Here is a 17810-nt window from a genome sequence, read left to right on the forward strand (position 1 = left end):
ATATCCCCCCCTGAGTGTATCTACAATGCCACGCCACCACAAAAACCAAGCAGAACGCCGAGATACCCAATGCAAAATCCCGCCAGAAAATGCTCCCAATACAATCGCTCGCTTCAAAATCATCACAGCCCCAACCAAACCCCAACCCCCACCACCACACCCACCATCCACCACCCTCCCCTCACCCTCCCCACCGCAGCACTCCTCCTCAAATTCAAACTCCTAATCGCGCCCGGGAAATTACACACAATCTCGGTATCCGTATTATCCTGGCGTCTCCCATACGCCAGACTCCTCGCCGGCTCAATCGGACACGCAAACTGCAGCTGCGCAGGACAACTCCTCACAAGCGCAAAGCAAAGATCCTCACACGGCAGAATCTCCTTATGCGGGCCCGGCTGAATCTCCTCGTCAATAAACGCATGCCTACTCTTCGCGAACGCCGCCCTCTCGCCAATCGTCGCATTGAAGTCGGGCGACGAGCGGTTGAGCGCGAAAGTGGAGGAAACGAAGTCCGAGGGTGGGGGGGACCCGTCGAGGAAGGGGGAGTTGACGTTGCGCATTTGTAAGGCGTCGCCTTTTGCGGACCAGTCTTCGCAGCGGGGGATGAGGGCTGTGCAGAGCCAGTCTTTGTAGTCGGATGCGCAGTCTGTGCAGTTGCGTGCGAGGGAGTATTGGGCTGAGCCGGTGGTCTCGCAGGCGATCTGCGAGAGGGACTTTGTGAAGTTGGTGTAGTAGGCGGCGGCTTTGGCGTCGTAGATGGAGATTAGGGCCGCGTCGTCGGATTTGAATTTCCTGGAGGAGGGGACGGCGTAGGCGGTGTTGGTGCAGAAGGGGAGGTCGAAGATTACTTGGCAGGAGTCGTCTGGGTGGAGGGAGGGTTAGTGTGTGGTTTGGAGGGGGGGTTGGTGGGTGGGAATACCTTTCTTGGTGGTGAAGATGAATTGCTGCCATACTCTGCCGCCGGCTCCTAGGGGCGCGGTCGCGGAGAAGTCGAGGTTGCTCGTCGTCATGTCGGTGTCGACGACGAGGTAGCCCCTGTAGCTTGTGTCGGCGGTGAGGTTCTGGACGTGGAACAGGGCCTTGGGCGAACCGCCGCCGAACTTGGTCGTGATGCGGTTGTCGACGGTGTAGTTGTTGGAGGTGTTGAAGACGGACTTGAGCCCGCACACCGAGCGTTCCAGTCCTCGGGCACCCCATTCCGTGTCGTTGAAGGCGAACATGGTGAACGGGGAATCGGTCAGGTCTCTCCACGCGTCGATGGTGGCCGAGTCGTTGTTGCTCGTGAGATTCTTCGAGACGAAGAGTGCGGAGTCGCTGTCTGTATCGATCAGGAAAAGAAACGTCTCGTTCTGGTTGTAGCTGTGGTAGAACCCTTTCGTGCTGGCTGCGACCTCGAACTGCCAACCGCCCTGCCATCCCTCCGTGAGATTCGGCGCGGACACTCCAATATATACATTGTTGGTCGTAGAAATAGACAGATTCGCGTAGCCTCCCACAAGAGGGATCGCCTTCCCACCCACAAGACCCTCCTCGTTCCCAGGACCAGGCTGCTGATTCCGATCCGAAGCCGAAACGTACAGGCTCAGCTGCGGCGGATCCTCGAACCTCAATCTTGTCGTGGCATCAGGCTGGCGACACGAGCTCACAGAAACGAACACCTGGTTGCGATTCTGTCTCCTCTCCAACCCCTCCTCCTCTTCATCCTCCTCCTCCTCGTCCACCTCCTCTCCCTCCGACCCATTAACCCCCCGCCGTTCCTCCTCCACCCCGAGGTTCCTCCTCCTCTTCGCCGTGGTACCTCTCTCAAGAACAAAATGCGTCACCCTTCCCGCCAGCGTCTCCACCTCCCTGACCTTCCCATCCTCAAGCCCCTCCACCCCCTCCACCGCCCTCCCCGTCAAACTCCGATCGAAATACTTGAAATCACCCACATACCCCCCATCCTCATCCGCATTCCCTTCCCCCCCCTCCTCTTCCCCGCGCCTCAGAAACTCTAACCCAACAAGTGAATCTCCAGGCGAGGAGTGTAACTCCGCAGCGTCGGCGAAGTTGGTCGGCGTGAAGAGCCAGTACGCGATCACGAGGAGCGCGTTCACGAGGACGAAGGCGAGGAGGCGGGATTGCAGGCGTGAGAGGCGGCGGAGGGACATGCTGGTGTCTGGACTCTGAGGTATGGGTGGGTGTAGAGGTGTGGTTGTGGGACGGACGGAGGTCCAGGGTTAGCTGGCGCGGCGGTGCGCGCGCAGCTTTACTGTGGTGATGCGAGGTCGTGAGCGGGAGGGAAGATGTGTGTCACTTTGAGCGAGTGAATTATTATGCGGGGGTGTTGTGTGGTTTGGTTTGGTTTTTGTTGTGAGATGTGTGGATTGTAAGAAGTTGGGTAGGTATGTCGTCGGGAGTTATGCGGAGGTGCTGAGAGTTCGCCCGCCGCATGCACATGTGGATTTCTATGGGGCGCGGGAGGCTTGCCAAGAGTGGATGCAGGTCCCTGGCTATGTTTGTTTCAGGTTCGCCCGGAGATGCCGAGTTGGACTATTGATTTCATGGTGAGACTGAGTGCGAGGTAGATGTTTTGATGGTGTTTTGTGAGAATTTTTATTTTTATTTTGGGAATGATGGTGGTTTCAATGGATGAGAAGGAGGGGGTTTAGGGACGATGGTTTGGACTTGGTCGGGATGGGATAGTAGGTTTGATGGTCGATTAGGACATTGTATGGTCGCTTATGATTTAGATGTGTGATGCGAATTGGAGATACAGGCAAATGATAAGTATGCCTTGAAAAAAAAATTAACGATTCATGGGTTTGAAATAGTCGTCGAGCCCTCTTGATTAACTACAGTGGCTTCATATGTGGATGCATACTTTGACCAGAGACTAAGCTACATGTCCATATGTCTGTCTGTTTAAGCGTACTTGCGATTTGTAGCTTTGCTTTCTAGAAGTCAAGGCTCAGTTCCGTACCATCTTGATATATACACCCAAAATCTCAATGTACCACTCTTCCCCAGCTCTTCATAGAGATCCTCTAACTACATCAACCTAATCAAAACCCAAACCTCATCACTCACCCCCCTCCCTCGCCCTCGCCTTCTCCCTCCTAAACTCCGGCCCCCATCTCACAACCAGCACCAGCAGCGGACACAGCGCGAGCCAAAGTCCACCACACAGCGTAAACGCCCACCCCATGCCGATCCTCCTCACCAACGGCACGACCGCCGCCGTCGCCCCGCCCCCAAGCCAACACCTCGTCATATTGCTCGCCGCGACCGCCGTGGCCGGCTTCTCAGGATAGATATCGACAACAAGCGTCATGAGAATCGTGAACGCACCCGTGCAGCAAAACCCCACGACGAACAGCAGGATCAGCGGGCCGGCGAGGTGCGTCGGGTACCGCATGACCCAGCCGAACGCGACGATGGCGAGAGACCCGAGCACGATGAGCGGGATTGCGATTTCGAGGCGTGCGGCCTCGATGGGGAACGTGGTCAGCGTGCGGATCCGCCGCGTGTCCGAGGCGTCGAGGCCCTGCTTGCGGGCGTGCCGCTGGAAATTGACGTCCATGAGGCGGCCGCCGATCAGGGCGGCCATGGTGCCGCCGACGCCGGAGGGGAGGTAGCAGAGGCCGATGTGCAGAGAGTTGAAGCCGTACTTAGATTCGAATTGCGAGGGGATGATGGCCATGAAGGCGTAGAAGCCGGCGAACATTACGGCGGAGGAGAAGAGGAGGAGGGAGGCGTCTTTTGAGAAGATGAGGAGGAGGGCTTTGAAGGGGTTGGGGAAGCGGAGGCGGTGGGGTGGGATCGGTGGGCTTAAGGTGGATGGATTGGAGGCAATGCGTTTGGTGATTATGGGGTCCAGAAGGCATTGATTCCATTTTGAGGGAGGGCGTCGTGATCCATTGCCTACTACCGCTCTGCAGGATTCGGGGAAGAAGAGAACGATGGGGATGAGGTACACGAAGGCGAAAATCGCGAGGAACCAGAAGATAGATCGCCACCCCAGATACTGCGTCAGTAGTCCACCGATTACAGGTCCAATTCTGTATTCTTTGTTAGTAGCGAACACAAGTATTAAAACTCAAATATAATAAGAAAGACATACGTAGGTCCCAAAAGCCCACCAGCATTCGCCCAACCCATCCACTTCCCCCTCTCAAACGACATCGCGAAATCAGCAACGACCGCATTCGCAAGTGCAACGGTCCCACTGCTTCCAGAGCTCTGCACGCAACGCAAGACAAGGAGTGCGGCGTAGTCCCCTTGCAACGCGAGACCGACGTCTGCGGCGATGTACACAATGAAACATATTAGATATGCTGGCCTCCGACCCTCTGCATCGGAAAATGCGCCGATGAATGCAGGCGCCAGGCCTTGGAATATCTATGGGAACAATTAGACGATGACATTTTTGTACGATGTAGTTAGTGTGGACTTACCATGAAAGTCGTAATAGTGACATTGATCGCTGAGTCGGTGACATGCAATTCCTCTGCCAAAGGACTAAGCGCCGGATAGTAGATCGTCGAGGAAATGGGGGAGAACAGTGATGCAAATGTCAGGATGAATGTCATAAACCGCTTCTCGTGAATCGTAAATATGGTGTATGGAATCTCGGCCTCGACATCCGTGAGAGTAGGTGGTTCTGGTTCTTCTGGTACATCTTTCTCTTCTGATTTCGCCTGTGCTGGTTGGCTCGTTGAAGCTACTTCATCGCGAGGCATTGTCCGACTCTATCGTAGAGTCGGATCGTTCGGGCTGGTCGTTGAGACTAGATTCAGCCGCAACAGCGTTTTCCTGTGAACTCAAAAGTCTCCGTGTATGCCCTCATGTTGTTTGAAGGGAGACGTTCTGAACTCAAGAGACGGGATTGCGTGATCTACAATGCATGTGCCTCATGTAGGAGACGACAGCTGCGGCGTTCGCTACGAACTTTAGGACGCCTCGGCTGGAGATACCTTAGCTCCGGGCGTACCAATTCACACCTGACGCGTGATCACGTGGGCATTTTAGACATTACATGGTACGAAATTTACGACAAAAGAATCTTCAAATTCAATCAATGTATAGTGGTGACTCCGCGAGATGAGAGAGAAATCTAGCTATACTTTTAGAAAATCGCTTTGCGCCACTGTGCTACCGTAATACATGCAGGTCCAACAACCAGAAATCGAGCACGGGTATCAACCGCCAGACGCAAAAGGGAAATGAATGACTTGAAATGGGAGAAATAGGAAAGAAAAGCGATATAAACAATGAAGAAGACATAAGATTCGTGAAATCATCTCATCCTGGCAACTCGGCCCTGAACGCGGTTCGGTCCTTGGGTGGTACTGGCGGTCCTTCAGCTGGCAATTCAACTGGTAGGTTTGTGGCATATGAAGTAGGGAAGACAGGCGCCGAAGGGCTCCTGCTGTGGACCTTATCCTGTTGGCTTGTTTCTGTCCATTGGGCGTTCGGGTCGTATCGTTTCGACGTTAAGAGTTCTGGGCCGGAAGACATGCGGTTCGGTGTGGCAAGGCTTTTTGGTTCGAGATAGGTTGGTGGTGATCTTGATAGGAAAGAGCCTTGGCTCGTCAGGGTCGAGGCAAATGATAGCCCAGGACTATCAGGAGGAGGCGAACTGTTGGATTCTTTCCTCATGTGGGCGTCGCTCTTGTATCCTGGCGGCGGCGCGATGAAGATGTCGCCTACGCCCATTCGCTCGGAGGGATCAATCGTCTTGAGTCCCTTCAGCCTCTCGTTTGCGATCCTAGCCTCGATGGCGTGGGCCTTTTCTACCAATCGATCGACGAGCTTGGAGTGGGATTCCTTGAAGGTCTTCTTGACGAACGAGAGCATCATGATGTTGCACTTCATCTTGACATCTTCTCGGATGTAGAGGCCTTCAGATGGGATACCGAGACCGAGTTCAACAGGTTGCTTTGGTTCTCCTGGTAGTTGGCCGCCGACACTCCATTTCGCACGGATATCGAGACCTAGGGGCGCATACACATGTGTTTGCAAACCCTCGGGCAGGTTATGGAAGCAAGCATGGTAAGAGACTGAGCCTGAAGCGAGACCACCGGGTAGATAGGCGACCTTGTCTGTTGGTATTGATCAGTATTGAGTGATGAGATATGCGACAGTGACGAAGTACTACGCTTCCTGCGGGTGCGAGAATAGCCTACCTTTAATTGTATACCAGGTCGCATAGTATTCTTCCGTTGGCGCATTGCTTGGTGGCCTGCATTGGAATCGCTCGATGACCAGAGGATTCAGGTCGATCATTTCCCCATGACTGTGGTATGTATCTACTACGCTCTGGCGCGTGACACCTGCCGGTAAGGGTGTGATGGTTGTGAAGACACTCGTCTTTGACATTTTCTTTGATAGGCCTGATCGCGCCTTTTTTATTCAACACCTGAAATGAATAATACCAAAAGATATCTCTCCCCACTGGGTGAGGTAGCCGAGCAGAAAGGTCGTCTTGTTTCAATAAAATTGCTCACGGATGGTAGTAACAGTACTGTGGAGAGGACGGTAGTAGTATTACCATAGAAGGAGTGATGGTGAGGGAAATGAGATTGAGGTGGGGAGAGGAGATGAAGCGAAAGTGGTGGTATTGTTTCGAAGAAAGGGAGGGAAAACCCGGCGAGCGAGTAGTAGGTATATGTGGTTTTGGGATAAGTTTATGTATGGATCAATGGATGTGGTAGGATGTAGTGGATGGATGTGAATGTGGATGTGGATGTGGTGGCCCCTGCAGGAAGGGATGGACTTGGAAAGGAGGAGGAATCAAAGAAAGAGGATCATGGACGCTAATACAATTGTTTGCGACTCCGCCATCGACTGGGGTCAATCGCCACGTTCGATTTGCAATAGAAATAATAATCACAAAAAGGATTACTTCCTCTTTCGCTCTTCCTTCTTACTCTTTACGTCCGTCCAGATACGTGGAGTGTACACGGTATTAAGACTTTTGGTGTAGCGACAAACACCGGATCGTCGCTCTCCGGGCGGGCGATTGCTGCAAGACACGACGTCTCCTCCAACACTTTGTCTACGTCTTAGTACATGCTACAACACCCCATCGGACGATATGAGCCGCAAGACTGCAAGAGAAGTCACTTCCAAGCCATGGACAAGCCTTCTGGAAGTCCATCGATTACCTTAGCAGTCGTTTTATCGACTCTGCCAGTTCGGACCATGATTGCTTCTTTGACTGATGTTCCCGCACTTGATGTTTCACTATTCGAATCTCACTCTCCACGCCGGCCCAGTTGCTAAAGACAAGATCCTCATCGTCCTCTTCTTTGCCACCAATTCCCACGCTGTTGGCCTTGTTTATCAGTAACACCGGAGAACCGAAAAGGATCGGCTGAGATTGCGCACTCACTTCTCCCACCCAGAACCATCGTCGTGAACTGATGTCGTCCTCCCCGTTGAACGCACGTTGGGGCCGCTTCCATGATAGCCAGAAACATCTCCAGTCTGGAGTATCGTTTCAGCCAGCACTCGTGCGTCACCACTCCGTTTCAGTTCTCGTCATTAAGGGACTATGCACATAATACCCGCAACTTCACAAAATTTGACGCTCTTATCATTAAAATTTATTCTGCCTAGCACTATCAGTCCCCCATATCTCCAGGCGAACCGAACCTGAGTAGGGACCGGCGCAAAGACATCTAAACCTTAGTATGGCTCGCGACGTAAGTATGAAACGGGATATCGCGTGATCAATATGAAAAGAGAAAAAAAGAGGTCAAACAGGATTTTCGCCTGTTCGAAGGCAAACACCATAGCGCCGTCTTTGATGGCCTGCATCTTCCGAAATACGCACAGGGAAAGGAAAACCCCTCAGCTCATACGAATGGTCCCCTTCGCCATTCGCGATCCTATCAGGACCATTATGTCGTCAAGCCATGTCCGACATCACCAACACAACCTGAGGGATTTCTCAATCCCTTCAGCTCAGACACCCTGATGCATCTCAACCTTCGGCTCACCACCGCTCTCCCCCTTCTTAAACCCAGTCCTAAACGCTCGCAGCGCACTCATCGCCAGCGTAACCGCCCAGGCCACCCAGCTGAACGCGGACAAAGCGGTGCCCGCCTTCGCGACCGAGCATACGGTCCCGAAGCAAATGCGGTCGCTGAGGAAGACGGCGAGCGCGATGAAGCCCGCAAACCAGTAGAGCATGGTGAGAGCCTCGAGGGCGATGAGTCCAATCTTGGGCACCGTGGATGTGGCCAGATGTGGCATCTTGAGCGGGATCAGGATGAGCGGGATCACGGAGAGGATCGACCACACGGGCGTGAAGACCATGAAGTTGACCTCGCTGGGTGCCATTAGTCGCCAGTGGGAGGACCACCATGACGCAACTGTAGGAATTCGTTAGTTCTTGTGAATTCGTTTGTGATGATGGGATGGGAGTCCACGTACCGTAGCCCATGAGTCCGAGCACCGTCGCCGCCAACACGAACTGCAATCCTCGAACTCCGAGCACCCAATCGACAGCCATCTTTTTCTTCTTTTTCAAGAAGTTTCTTGTGATTCAAAGAATTACACTTTCCCTTCGTAGGTTGGCGAAATCCGTCCGATGTAGTAGTCGATATTCGCTGGTATGTGGTTGGTAAATTCGAACGTTGCGGCCGGCGCTCAAGCACTTGATATATTCCTTCCTTCTAACAAACGACCGTACAGAACCCAATCAATGGGATCCCTTCCTCACCAAATAAAAATATGATAAAAATAAATTGAAGGAGTGAATATGAAGAAAGTTAATCGTTCGTTCGTAAGCAACCGGAAAGAAAGTGAAATGAGCAAAGGAGAGGAAGCACGAGAGAGACAAAGATAATACACCCTCAGATAAAAAGAGCAACACCCTTGATTCTCCCCTTTCGAACACCCCAATTGATCCTTGTTTGTGTCTAACAGATTTGTGCCTAAAATACGCAAAGCAACATCATGCATTCAAAACTCGTTCGCTGAGCTCTTGGGCTTTCTCGCTTGATGCGTGACGGTTGGGAGTGACGTTTCAGAGACGAGACGTTTGGGAGGGGGGTTGTCTATGCGGACATGGGTGTCAGCGTGCGGGTGTCGTGATTGGTCGGTTGTGGTTATGCTTTATTACGTGTATATATATTCGAGTGGGCGAGTGGGTTTTTGTTGTGTGAGGGCGAGCTGATGATTAGAGTGGGGAGGTGATGGGGTTCTTGGGAGTGCTATCGTGGTGTTGAAGTTGGAATGATGTTAGAGGGGAGGGGGACTTTGTTATGCGTTATGTGGTCAGGCATGTAGAGTGGGATCTATAGCCAGAGTAAGTATGTATCTTTTCACCCTCAAACCACGAAGTATGTTGTCGTTGATAGTTAAATTGGATAGCCAGCTAACATCACGTAGCAACATATATAAAATCATGAGAACCATGGCGACCACCTCTCCTAAAATATCACCACAACCCGAATTCCTATCAACTCCCAATCCAGAGTAAAATCTCAAAATATGCCTGAGTAGGTAATTAACCCCCCCTCCCACCTACCCTACACGACTCCCCTACTTCCTCACGGTCCTCAACACAGCCCTACTAGTCCCACCCCTCACAACCTCTTGCACCCAGTTCGGCAGCCCCCTCACCAACCCCATGACCCCGGCCACGGCAGGCATCACGATCTGCGCACCTTCCGCGCGCTCGATCTGCCTCACGATTGCGTCGGCAACGGTGCTGGGTTCGAGGAGGTGCTGGCCGCGCAGAGCGGACGGGAAGGATTCGAGGAGCGAGGTGCGGGTCCAGTTTGGGTGGACGGAGGTGGTGAGGATATTCGGGGCGCGGTGGTAGTGGGTTAGTTCTTGGTTTAGACCTGTGGGTTTGTATGAGTTGGTAGGTTCGAGGTCAAATACAAGTAGATTGGGGTGGAGGGAAGGGAAGAAGATGAATGAGTGAGACGGAGGGGAGAGATCACATACCTTCATGGAAAGCTAGCACAGCAGCTTTCGTGCTCGTGTAATCGACGAAGCCGCCCAGGCCGAGGAAACTCGCCGTGCTGGCTACTGTGACGATGTGGCCCTTCTGCTTCGCGATCATAGAAGGTAGGAAGGCTCGCACGGTCGTGAAGTTGCTGATCACATTGACGGCGTAGATATGGTGGAGCCATTCATCGTCAGTGCTGAGGATGGATCCGCTTGTGGCTATGCCGGCGTTGTTGATGAGGATGGATGGAGATCCTATGTCTGTGTGGATTTGCTCCACTACTGAGGAGATCCATGAGGCTTCTGCGATGTCGCAGGTGTAGAAGTGCACTTTTGGGTCTTTTGAGTTTGTTAGGGGGTTTGTCAAGTTATGATATAATGAGAAATATTTGGCCCTCTAGGGAGGATAAGACGATGTGACAGGAAAAACATACTGTTCCCCAATTCGTTCGGTGGCGGTATGATATCAAGAATCGCAACGACGACGCCTTTCGCAACAAGACCTCTCACAATAAAATATCCAATGCCACTGCTCCCTCCTGTCACTACCGCGACCTCTTCGTCCAGTTTCCACCGTCCTTTCTGGCTTGTAAGACGCCATGAGTTTAATGCAAGTCGGTTAAGCTGGCGATTGATTGTACCAAGAACACCAATGGCCAGGAATGATTTCAAGACTTTTACTGCAACGGCAAGGGTTTGCGGGTTCTGAAGTAGTGTGATTCGGGCCCGGAGCTCGGGAGGACCTTTGGTGAGGATCCAGAGGATAGGCGCTGTTACGATAGGGTTCAGCGCGATATGGTTGATTGTTAGAGAGATTAGTGATGACATTGCGGGCATCGTGATTGCTTGGATTATTAGAAGTGAGATCCCTTAGAAGTGAGATCCCTGGTGATGGTGATTAGCGATCTCAAGTGAATATATAGAAGGTAGAGTAGCTAGAACTTCTGTTATGTAAATAGGCAGTCAGGTAGCTAGATATGTAGGTAAATGGGTATAGTGCATATGCACGCGCACGTCAGCACTGGATGTGATATATGCACATGCGCTTAATGCAGGAACGCGTGATGAGGAACCGAGACTCTTATATATCTTTATGCAGTTAGTTCGTATCTGATTATTGGTTCCAACAGACTGAAGCATTCAGGTTTCCTTTCAGCTGAATGAATCTGACAGTACCTGGAGTATCTACAAGAGTGATTGATCTGCAAACCGGATCTGTTGTCAGCGTTAGGCGTACTAGGAGTTGGCTGTAGCAAACAGCTTAGCGAAGTCGTCGCGGGAAGGAAGGATAGAAAGGAGTTTGACAACTAAATCGTAATTCTGAATTTATGAGGATTGGGTCACGATACATTTGAAGCCAGCGAGTAGATAATAATGGTGTGGAATAGTACTACGCTTACGAAGATGTAGAAACACCTCGTAAATGCTAAGTGCGAGGGCATCATTCATCTCTGAATATCCACTTCCCACCCTTCCTCATTGCTTCTGCTCGTCGCTCCTGGATCTGCTCTCGCTCCATTTGCACTGCCCTTTCTCTGTCTTCTATTTCTTCTTGCGTCGTTGGGAAATCGATCCTCCAAAACCCAGGCGGTGATTTTGGTCTCTCATATGCTTGACGATGCTTGCCATGCTTGTTTGCCATTTGTCGAGTTCTTGCCTGGAGAACTAACTCTCTGCGTTCTTCAGCAGACATTTGAGTCAATCGCGTATCGTCATAAGCGTCTCCAAGATTGTCTCTCAGCAAATCTTCTTCCTGGGAAGACGATAACGGAGGTGCTGCCTCGGCCATTATGCGAAAAGCGGAACCACAGCATTCGGGCCTGGTGCAACCTGAGAGACAGGCACGGTCCGCACGGTTTCGCACAGTCTCGGTGAATGGGTAACTGTAGCCTTGGTTGTATGTGGGATTCGCCTTGAAATCGGATAGTTTCAACTCACTCAACGCTTTGGTGCGTAATGGAGACTGAGCTGTGGTCCGCGGCGCGAAACCGTTGCGGGGTGTAGGCCAAACGGACGGACCAGTTGGTCTCGCAGCTGATCCTAGTCCTGTTCGAGAAGCTGGAGTCAACTCGTTTCTATTCCCTCCTCGCGATAATGTTGATGGCGGTGTCGGTAATTGTTCTGTGTATGTTCCAGTGACTCTAGACACGGGTGAGTCCAGCGAATTATTTGCTCCCTTCGAAGGTGTTCGAAGATTCTTCATCCTATTGTTGAATCTTGCTCTGGCCATGCTTGGGGTGAGTCGTTCGTTGTTTTCATTTCCAGGCAAACGCTCAGTTCCGGATTCTGCTAAGATACGGTATCGCTCATTATCGCGAGCTCGCTGGTCGCTCTTGCGCCGCTTGAAATCTTTCTCCACCACCGGGCTGTTGCGAGCGTTTGGGTCTAAGGTTCTGAGCGCTCGCGATGCCATCGGTGCAACTTGCGAAGGCTCACTATGCCCCCTCCCAGAAGCACCATCATTATCAATTCGCCTAGGGCCGGTTCGAGCTTGAGGTACAATTCCTGTAGTTCTGGTACCCGTATCCTCTTCTTTGATCAATGGTACACTTGAAGATCGTTGGGAATGCAATCCCGCTATAGCACCAACTTGAAATTTTTGTCTGTGGTGAGGTGTGGCAATTACTGTTGGCCCAGGTACGTCGAGATCAAGGGTTTCGTTTCGCGTCAATATGTGCGTCAAGTCTGGTAAGGGCGGACTGCTCCGTGGCTCTTCTTTGATCTTATGAGGTCGTTTCATGGAGCCGTCAGAAGCGCACTTTCCGTACGGTTCATCTGTATTGGCTATTGGGGCCCTTTTTCGTTTTAATGATCTTTCCGAAACAACTTGTGGCAGGTCATCATCATCCTCTAGCATTGGTCGGGAAACCTCTATTCGATGATCAGCGGCGATATCATCTTCGGTCGTCTGGCTCGAGCTGATCCTAGTACAGCGTTCCTCAATAAATCCCATAGTACGTCGATCGGTCGCATCCATCATTCCAGTATCATGCAACAGTGGTTCGACAGGATTCTGGTCAAGTTGCTCCTCGAAAGGAGCCGACGGGCTCGACGGTAATGGGCCAAAACCATCGCCTTGAAACTGCGAATGACTTCTTAGTGCGCACTCCGGTGTTTCTGAAAGATCTGCACCGGGGGGATTGTTCGCTGAGATAGGGGATGATGGCTTTGGCCGAATGTTTTGCTGATTTGTGCCGTTCTCGGAGGGACCAGTCTTCGTACGTATTGCGTCCAGATTGTTCTCAGAATCTCGAATTTCTGATGCCGATCTCTTGATCTTAGTCTCCTCTAGACTCTTCCGACGTTGCTTATCGTGGTGGCGCTCGCTGTACTGCTGCCATGCGCGAACACTCTCTTTCATCTCCCTATTCTTCTGCATGACGGCTACATTCTTCCTTTCGAGATACTTGAGCCTCTGCATATTCTCCTGGTACAATTGATGAAGATTGTTGTACTTGTCGACGAGGCGTTCTTCCGCGATTGACTGTATGGGTCCCGTGACATCACTATCATCCTCAGTCGTTGCCAACAAGAAGTCGGGATCAACATCAGTGATATGACGGCGTAGCCGGCCGTTTTGAGCTTCAAGTTTTCTGTTCTTTGCAATCTCTTCATTCAGACGATCGGAAAGTATTTGACGTTGTTCATCACCTAGTCGTTGTAAGTTGAGATAGCATAATGAATGTGAATGACCTACCCTTTTTCATATCATTTAGAAGAGTTTCTTCTCCTAATTGACAATGAGCATTTGAAGTTTCAATCCTTGCAAGCGTAGACTTACTTCCTTTCAGCTCTGCCGCGAAACTTTGGATGACTTCATCTGTAACGCGTTCAAGGGATCGCACGCCATCATTGAGACGGCTCTTCTGCTCTTCAAGCCATGTAGGTCGACTGGCCATTGTTTCTGAAAGGGACTTTTATTCTGACATAGCGTACACGCGTTTTCTGAGTGCTTTAATATTCAAACGATCTATTCTGCGGAAGTTGGACGCGCTGATGCACGTAGTCACACGTCTTGGCACCATCAACCGCACGGACCATCTCCGCCACCGCTTCCGCACCAGCAATCAAGGTGCTCAAGACTTATGTCTAATTAATATTCGAACGGAAAATTTGTGATGACCTCCGGCCTTGAATACTGCAATGAAAAGGAATCGTGATGAAGACGAAGTAGATGAGCCCCCATTGAAGCTGCGCCGGGCTCCCGCAGACGACAGACTTTCGAGACTGAGTGACGAGCTTCTCGTGCGCATACTTTCCTTCGTCTCTGTTCCGACGTTGTTGGTTTGCCAAAGGTATTGAAATCCTTTGAAGCTTTGCCTGGAGGAAGTTCTAACAGATCGACAGAGTATCTCGAAAATTTGGACGACTGTCCATCGATGCGGAAATATGGAAGGCTGCGTACTACAAACAATTTGTGCTTCCTAAAGCTTCACGTATACCCGGGATCAAGGAGAGCGCATACTCGAGTCACCTCCACTACTCCTCGAAATTGTCCAAATGGCTAGATGATTCTGACCTCGTGAAGAGGGGGCCACACACAGATTGGAAGCAGCAGTATCGGTTGAGACATAACTGGTCGCGAGGAAAATGCGCTGTCAGCGAAATTGTAATCGCAGAACGACCTGCGGACCCTCCACTGCTAGTCATGATGCATAATGGCATCGTGTACACGGCGGATTCTGTGCATGGGCTACGAGCCTGGGACTCAAAGAATGAGAGGGGCCTGATTGCCTCAACTCTATTGACAGTCGATGGGACCGAAATTCCACAGCTGCCTACATCGATGGCAGTTGATCTCCAAGAAGATGACTCGGGCTCTCAGCAACGGGTAGTAGTAGGCTTTGAGGATGGCTCTTTCACGGTTTTCCTTCTGAACTCGGAAGATCAATCATGGTCGACGCTATTCTCTCATCCCCCCTCATCGAACGGCATGCTCTCTGCACTTGCTTCCTCATTTCCTTATCTGCTGACCATGACCGAGGATCATCTCTTGTCTCTCTATGCCTTCCCCAAGAGCGATTCGGGTAGAGGTTTAGAATCGCCAGAGCTTCTCTATTCATTGAGATCTCATACGGCGTGGCCGCCCGTGTCGTTATCACTCCGAGCAAGTGGCAATGGAATCACAGCAGCAGTTGCATTTTCGCTTCCGACATATCTCTCTGGCTGGACTGTTGGAATCCAGGAAATGCGGCTTTCTCACGAGGGACAGCTTTTAGAATCTCGTTTAAGCACTGCGACGGATGGACTCTCTCGCACACTTACAGGGCAACGATCGGCATCAAATCCATCTACACGCTCATCATCGCCTTTCTCAGGACGTTTACGGGAGCCGTCGGTATCACACATTCCCAGCAGTTCCAAACCAACTTCAATGTCTTATTCACACCCATATCTCCTCGCTTCGCATCCAGACAATACCCTTACATTGTATCTGGTTCGATCAACCGACACATCACTTAACATCAGCTCTGGGAACCGACTGTGGGGCCATACTTCCTCGGTGTCTGGCGCGCACGTCGGTATGCGCGGGAAAGCCGTATCCGTCAGCCGCTTGGGGAATGAACTCCGTGTATGGGATTTAGAGGGAGGCATGCCGTCTTCAGCGACTAGGAGACGGGCCATGATCGGCGATTTGAGCGTCAGAGTTCAGCCAGCGAAATCACCTGAAGGTTGTCACGATGTTACAGTAGTTGATACTGAACAGCGTTCCGGCCTGCGTTCTGCTTTGGATCAAGGGTTCGATGATTCCACTGTTAGCCGAGGCTGGGTGGGATTCGATGAGCAAAATGTCATCGTTCTTAGGGAGAAAAGTGAGGGCAGCCAAGCCCTAGCAGTGTATGATTTTACTTGATCTGGGGAGCCAGCACGCGCAATCCTGAGCTCAACTTGTGTGTGGTTACAACGTTTCACACGTCAATTCGAATGCATCGACCAGTGAGATGACTGAAATGTCTGCACGAGCGGAACACCCGCCTTGGTTCGGCCGATCTTCAACTGCTCTCCATACACAGTACACACTGCTTATGGAGCAGACGGCGGTGTTGTCCCCGCCAGGTCGTCATGCTCCGTGGTGGGGCAGGTTGCGCATCATGTGGTTGAAGTAGCCAGAAATTGGCTTGATCCGGCTGCTCTCTAACACGAATTAATGAGAGCATCAGATATATTGCCGTTCGCTTGCCAATCTCTACAATATTGGCGCTTCACCTTCCCGTCAGCATGCTTCGACACTCATGGATAGTGGTCAACTTATACCCCAACGTCACCGCGGCATTTCATTGGTCGCCTAGGTACACGACGGAACAACTATGCCTCAAGCCGTTAGTGTATACGCTAATCGATTTGCGGTATTAGCGTCTCTGGAGCCGAAAGCAAAACTTCCCACCGACGCTCTGCTACGTTTTCTTTTACTCTCTCAAGTCAACTTCACAGTTCGAAATCTTCTCAATTAGCAGAATCGCAAAAGTAGACGGCTTTAGAATCAACCTTGTTCTTTGTTGGTTCTTCCCATAACAACTTTTCAACCCACAAGTTCGTACCCCGCAATCCAGCAGCGCGCGCCGCGCTTTGCAATTTTTGGAAATTTCTTTTGACACGCCACAGATCACTTCTCTTCGAATCAAGATGAGCTTCGCTGCACCAGGAGGTCAAGGCGGTCGCGGTTGCTACAACTGTAAGCTCCCAATTTCATCACGGAAATCTTTCTCTTTCAGTTTTCTCGACGGGCACTCTCTGCGAGGTGATGCTGTGGCAAAACGTCATATCGCACCGATCAGACACGGAACTTCCACTTCCAACATTCCTATCATGTGATGGATGGACAACAGCAGTGGACCTGGAATTATTGCTTTTCAGGATGTTTACGCACCGTGTACCCCACATTCTGCACATTCATTCTACAACAATCCCTTGTTGCATTCCGAGGGGCTCTTTACTAATTTTTCCATCAGGTGGCGACCCTGCCCATCGCGCTGCCGACTGCCCTACCAAGGGAAACCCCACTTGCTACAACTGCGGCGACAAGGGTCACCTTTCTCGCGACTGCACCGCTCCCCAGGCCGAGAAGTCCTGCTACCGCTGCGGTGGTGTTGGCCACATCAGCCGTGAGTGCACCAAGGACGCCGGTGCCGGCGGATTCGGTGGCGGCAACCAGGAGTGCTACAAGTGTGGACAGACTGGCCACATTGCCCGCAACTGCACCCAGGGTGGCGCTGGCGGTGCCGGTGGTTACCAGCGTGGAGGCTACGGCGGAGGATACGGCGGTGGCAGCGGCAGCGGCTTCGGTGGCCCTCGCCAGACTACCTGCTACTCCTGCGGTGGCTTTGGCCACATGAGCCGCGACTGCACCCAGGGCCAGAAGTGCTACAACTGTAAGTTAACATGAGTTGCCCGTCGTACTTGACATTGTCTGACCTATTATAGGTGGTGAGGTTGGTCACTTGTCCCGCGACTGCCCCAGCGAGACCTCCACCGAGCGCGTCTGCTACCGCTGCAAGCAACCTGGCCACGTCCAGAATGCTTGCCCCAACTAGGCTGCTCGCCCCTGCTCGTCGATATCCTTGTCCGGACTAGTTTTCGACGCAACCGATCGCCTAATTCATTCTCGGTGGATTTGGAGAGGTTTGGGTAGATTTCTGACCGCGATTTTACGACCCATCGGCACGATTACGAGTTTCTTTCAAATGTACATGTTTTCATGATCTTGCGGCTGGCCACTTTTCCATGTTCTACCAAAAAGCATCAGCACCCGGCAACTACCAACTTGGTTCTTGACAGGCTGGTCCATTCGTCAAGAGGATACGGCAACGAAGATAAAAAGGTCTCGAATGAACTAGGGAATTTTGCATCAAGGGAGATAC

The 17810-nt window shown here is 51.6% G+C and overlaps 7 protein-coding genes across 7 annotated transcripts; 1 reads left to right on the forward strand and 6 right to left on the reverse strand.

Annotated features, from left to right (window-relative positions):
* Positions 1–122: 122 nt before the first annotated feature.
* BU24DRAFT_451109 (uncharacterized protein) lies at positions 123–2618 on the reverse strand (the record flags this gene model as incomplete). Its single annotated transcript, XM_033531077.1, has 2 exons — positions 923–2618; positions 123–865 (listed from the first exon to the last, which is right to left on the reverse strand). Exons 1-2 carry the CDS (start codon positions 2151–2153, stop codon positions 123–125), a joined length of 1974 nt encoding a protein of 657 aa, XP_033384956.1. The 5' UTR covers positions 2154–2618.
* Positions 2619–2781: 163 nt separating this feature from the next.
* Positions 2782–4891, reverse strand: BU24DRAFT_391926 (MFS general substrate transporter). Its single transcript, XM_033525128.1, has 3 exons — positions 4440–4891; positions 4106–4383; positions 2782–4043 (listed from the first exon to the last, which is right to left on the reverse strand). The coding sequence occupies exons 1-3, from the start codon at positions 4722–4724 to the stop codon at positions 3065–3067; spliced, it is 1542 nt and encodes a 513-aa protein (XP_033384957.1). The 5' UTR covers positions 4725–4891; the 3' UTR covers positions 2782–3064.
* Positions 4892–5070: 179 nt separating this feature from the next.
* BU24DRAFT_422997 (uncharacterized protein) lies at positions 5071–6743 on the reverse strand. Its single transcript, XM_033528122.1, has 2 exons — positions 6171–6743; positions 5071–6086 (listed from the first exon to the last, which is right to left on the reverse strand). Exons 1-2 carry the CDS (start codon positions 6361–6363, stop codon positions 5287–5289), a joined length of 993 nt encoding a protein of 330 aa, XP_033384958.1. The 5' UTR covers positions 6364–6743; the 3' UTR covers positions 5071–5286.
* Positions 6744–7693: 950 nt separating this feature from the next.
* On the reverse strand, positions 7694–8363 carry BU24DRAFT_423000 (uncharacterized protein). The gene has a single exon (XM_033528123.1). It carries the CDS (start codon positions 8329–8331, stop codon positions 7954–7956), a length of 378 nt encoding a protein of 125 aa, XP_033384959.1. The 5' UTR covers positions 8332–8363; the 3' UTR covers positions 7694–7953.
* Positions 8364–9342: 979 nt separating this feature from the next.
* BU24DRAFT_423001 (NAD(P)-binding protein) lies at positions 9343–10924 on the reverse strand. The gene is made up of 3 exons (XM_033528124.1): positions 10386–10924; positions 9949–10290; positions 9343–9842 (listed from the first exon to the last, which is right to left on the reverse strand). Exons 1-3 carry the CDS (start codon positions 10786–10788, stop codon positions 9538–9540), a joined length of 1050 nt encoding a protein of 349 aa, XP_033384960.1. The 5' UTR covers positions 10789–10924; the 3' UTR covers positions 9343–9537.
* Positions 10925–11290: 366 nt separating this feature from the next.
* Positions 11291–13919, reverse strand: BU24DRAFT_492679 (SAE2-domain-containing protein). The gene is made up of 3 exons (XM_033533908.1): positions 13733–13919; positions 13649–13681; positions 11291–13602 (listed from the first exon to the last, which is right to left on the reverse strand). The coding sequence occupies exons 1-3, from the start codon at positions 13848–13850 to the stop codon at positions 11393–11395; spliced, it is 2361 nt and encodes a 786-aa protein (XP_033384961.1). The 5' UTR covers positions 13851–13919; the 3' UTR covers positions 11291–11392.
* Positions 13920–14094: 175 nt separating this feature from the next.
* BU24DRAFT_462758 (uncharacterized protein) lies at positions 14095–15805 on the forward strand (the record flags this gene model as incomplete). The annotated part of the gene is made up of 2 exons (XM_033532042.1): positions 14095–14246; positions 14299–15805. 2 exons carry the CDS (start codon positions 14095–14097, stop codon positions 15803–15805), a joined length of 1659 nt encoding a protein of 552 aa, XP_033384962.1.
* Positions 15806–17810: the final 2005 nt, after the last annotated feature.

This window comes from Aaosphaeria arxii (assembly GCF_010015735.1).
Source record: "Aaosphaeria arxii CBS 175.79 unplaced genomic scaffold BU24scaffold_4, whole genome shotgun sequence".
NCBI lineage: Eukaryota > Fungi > Ascomycota > Dothideomycetes > Pleosporales > Aaosphaeria > Aaosphaeria arxii.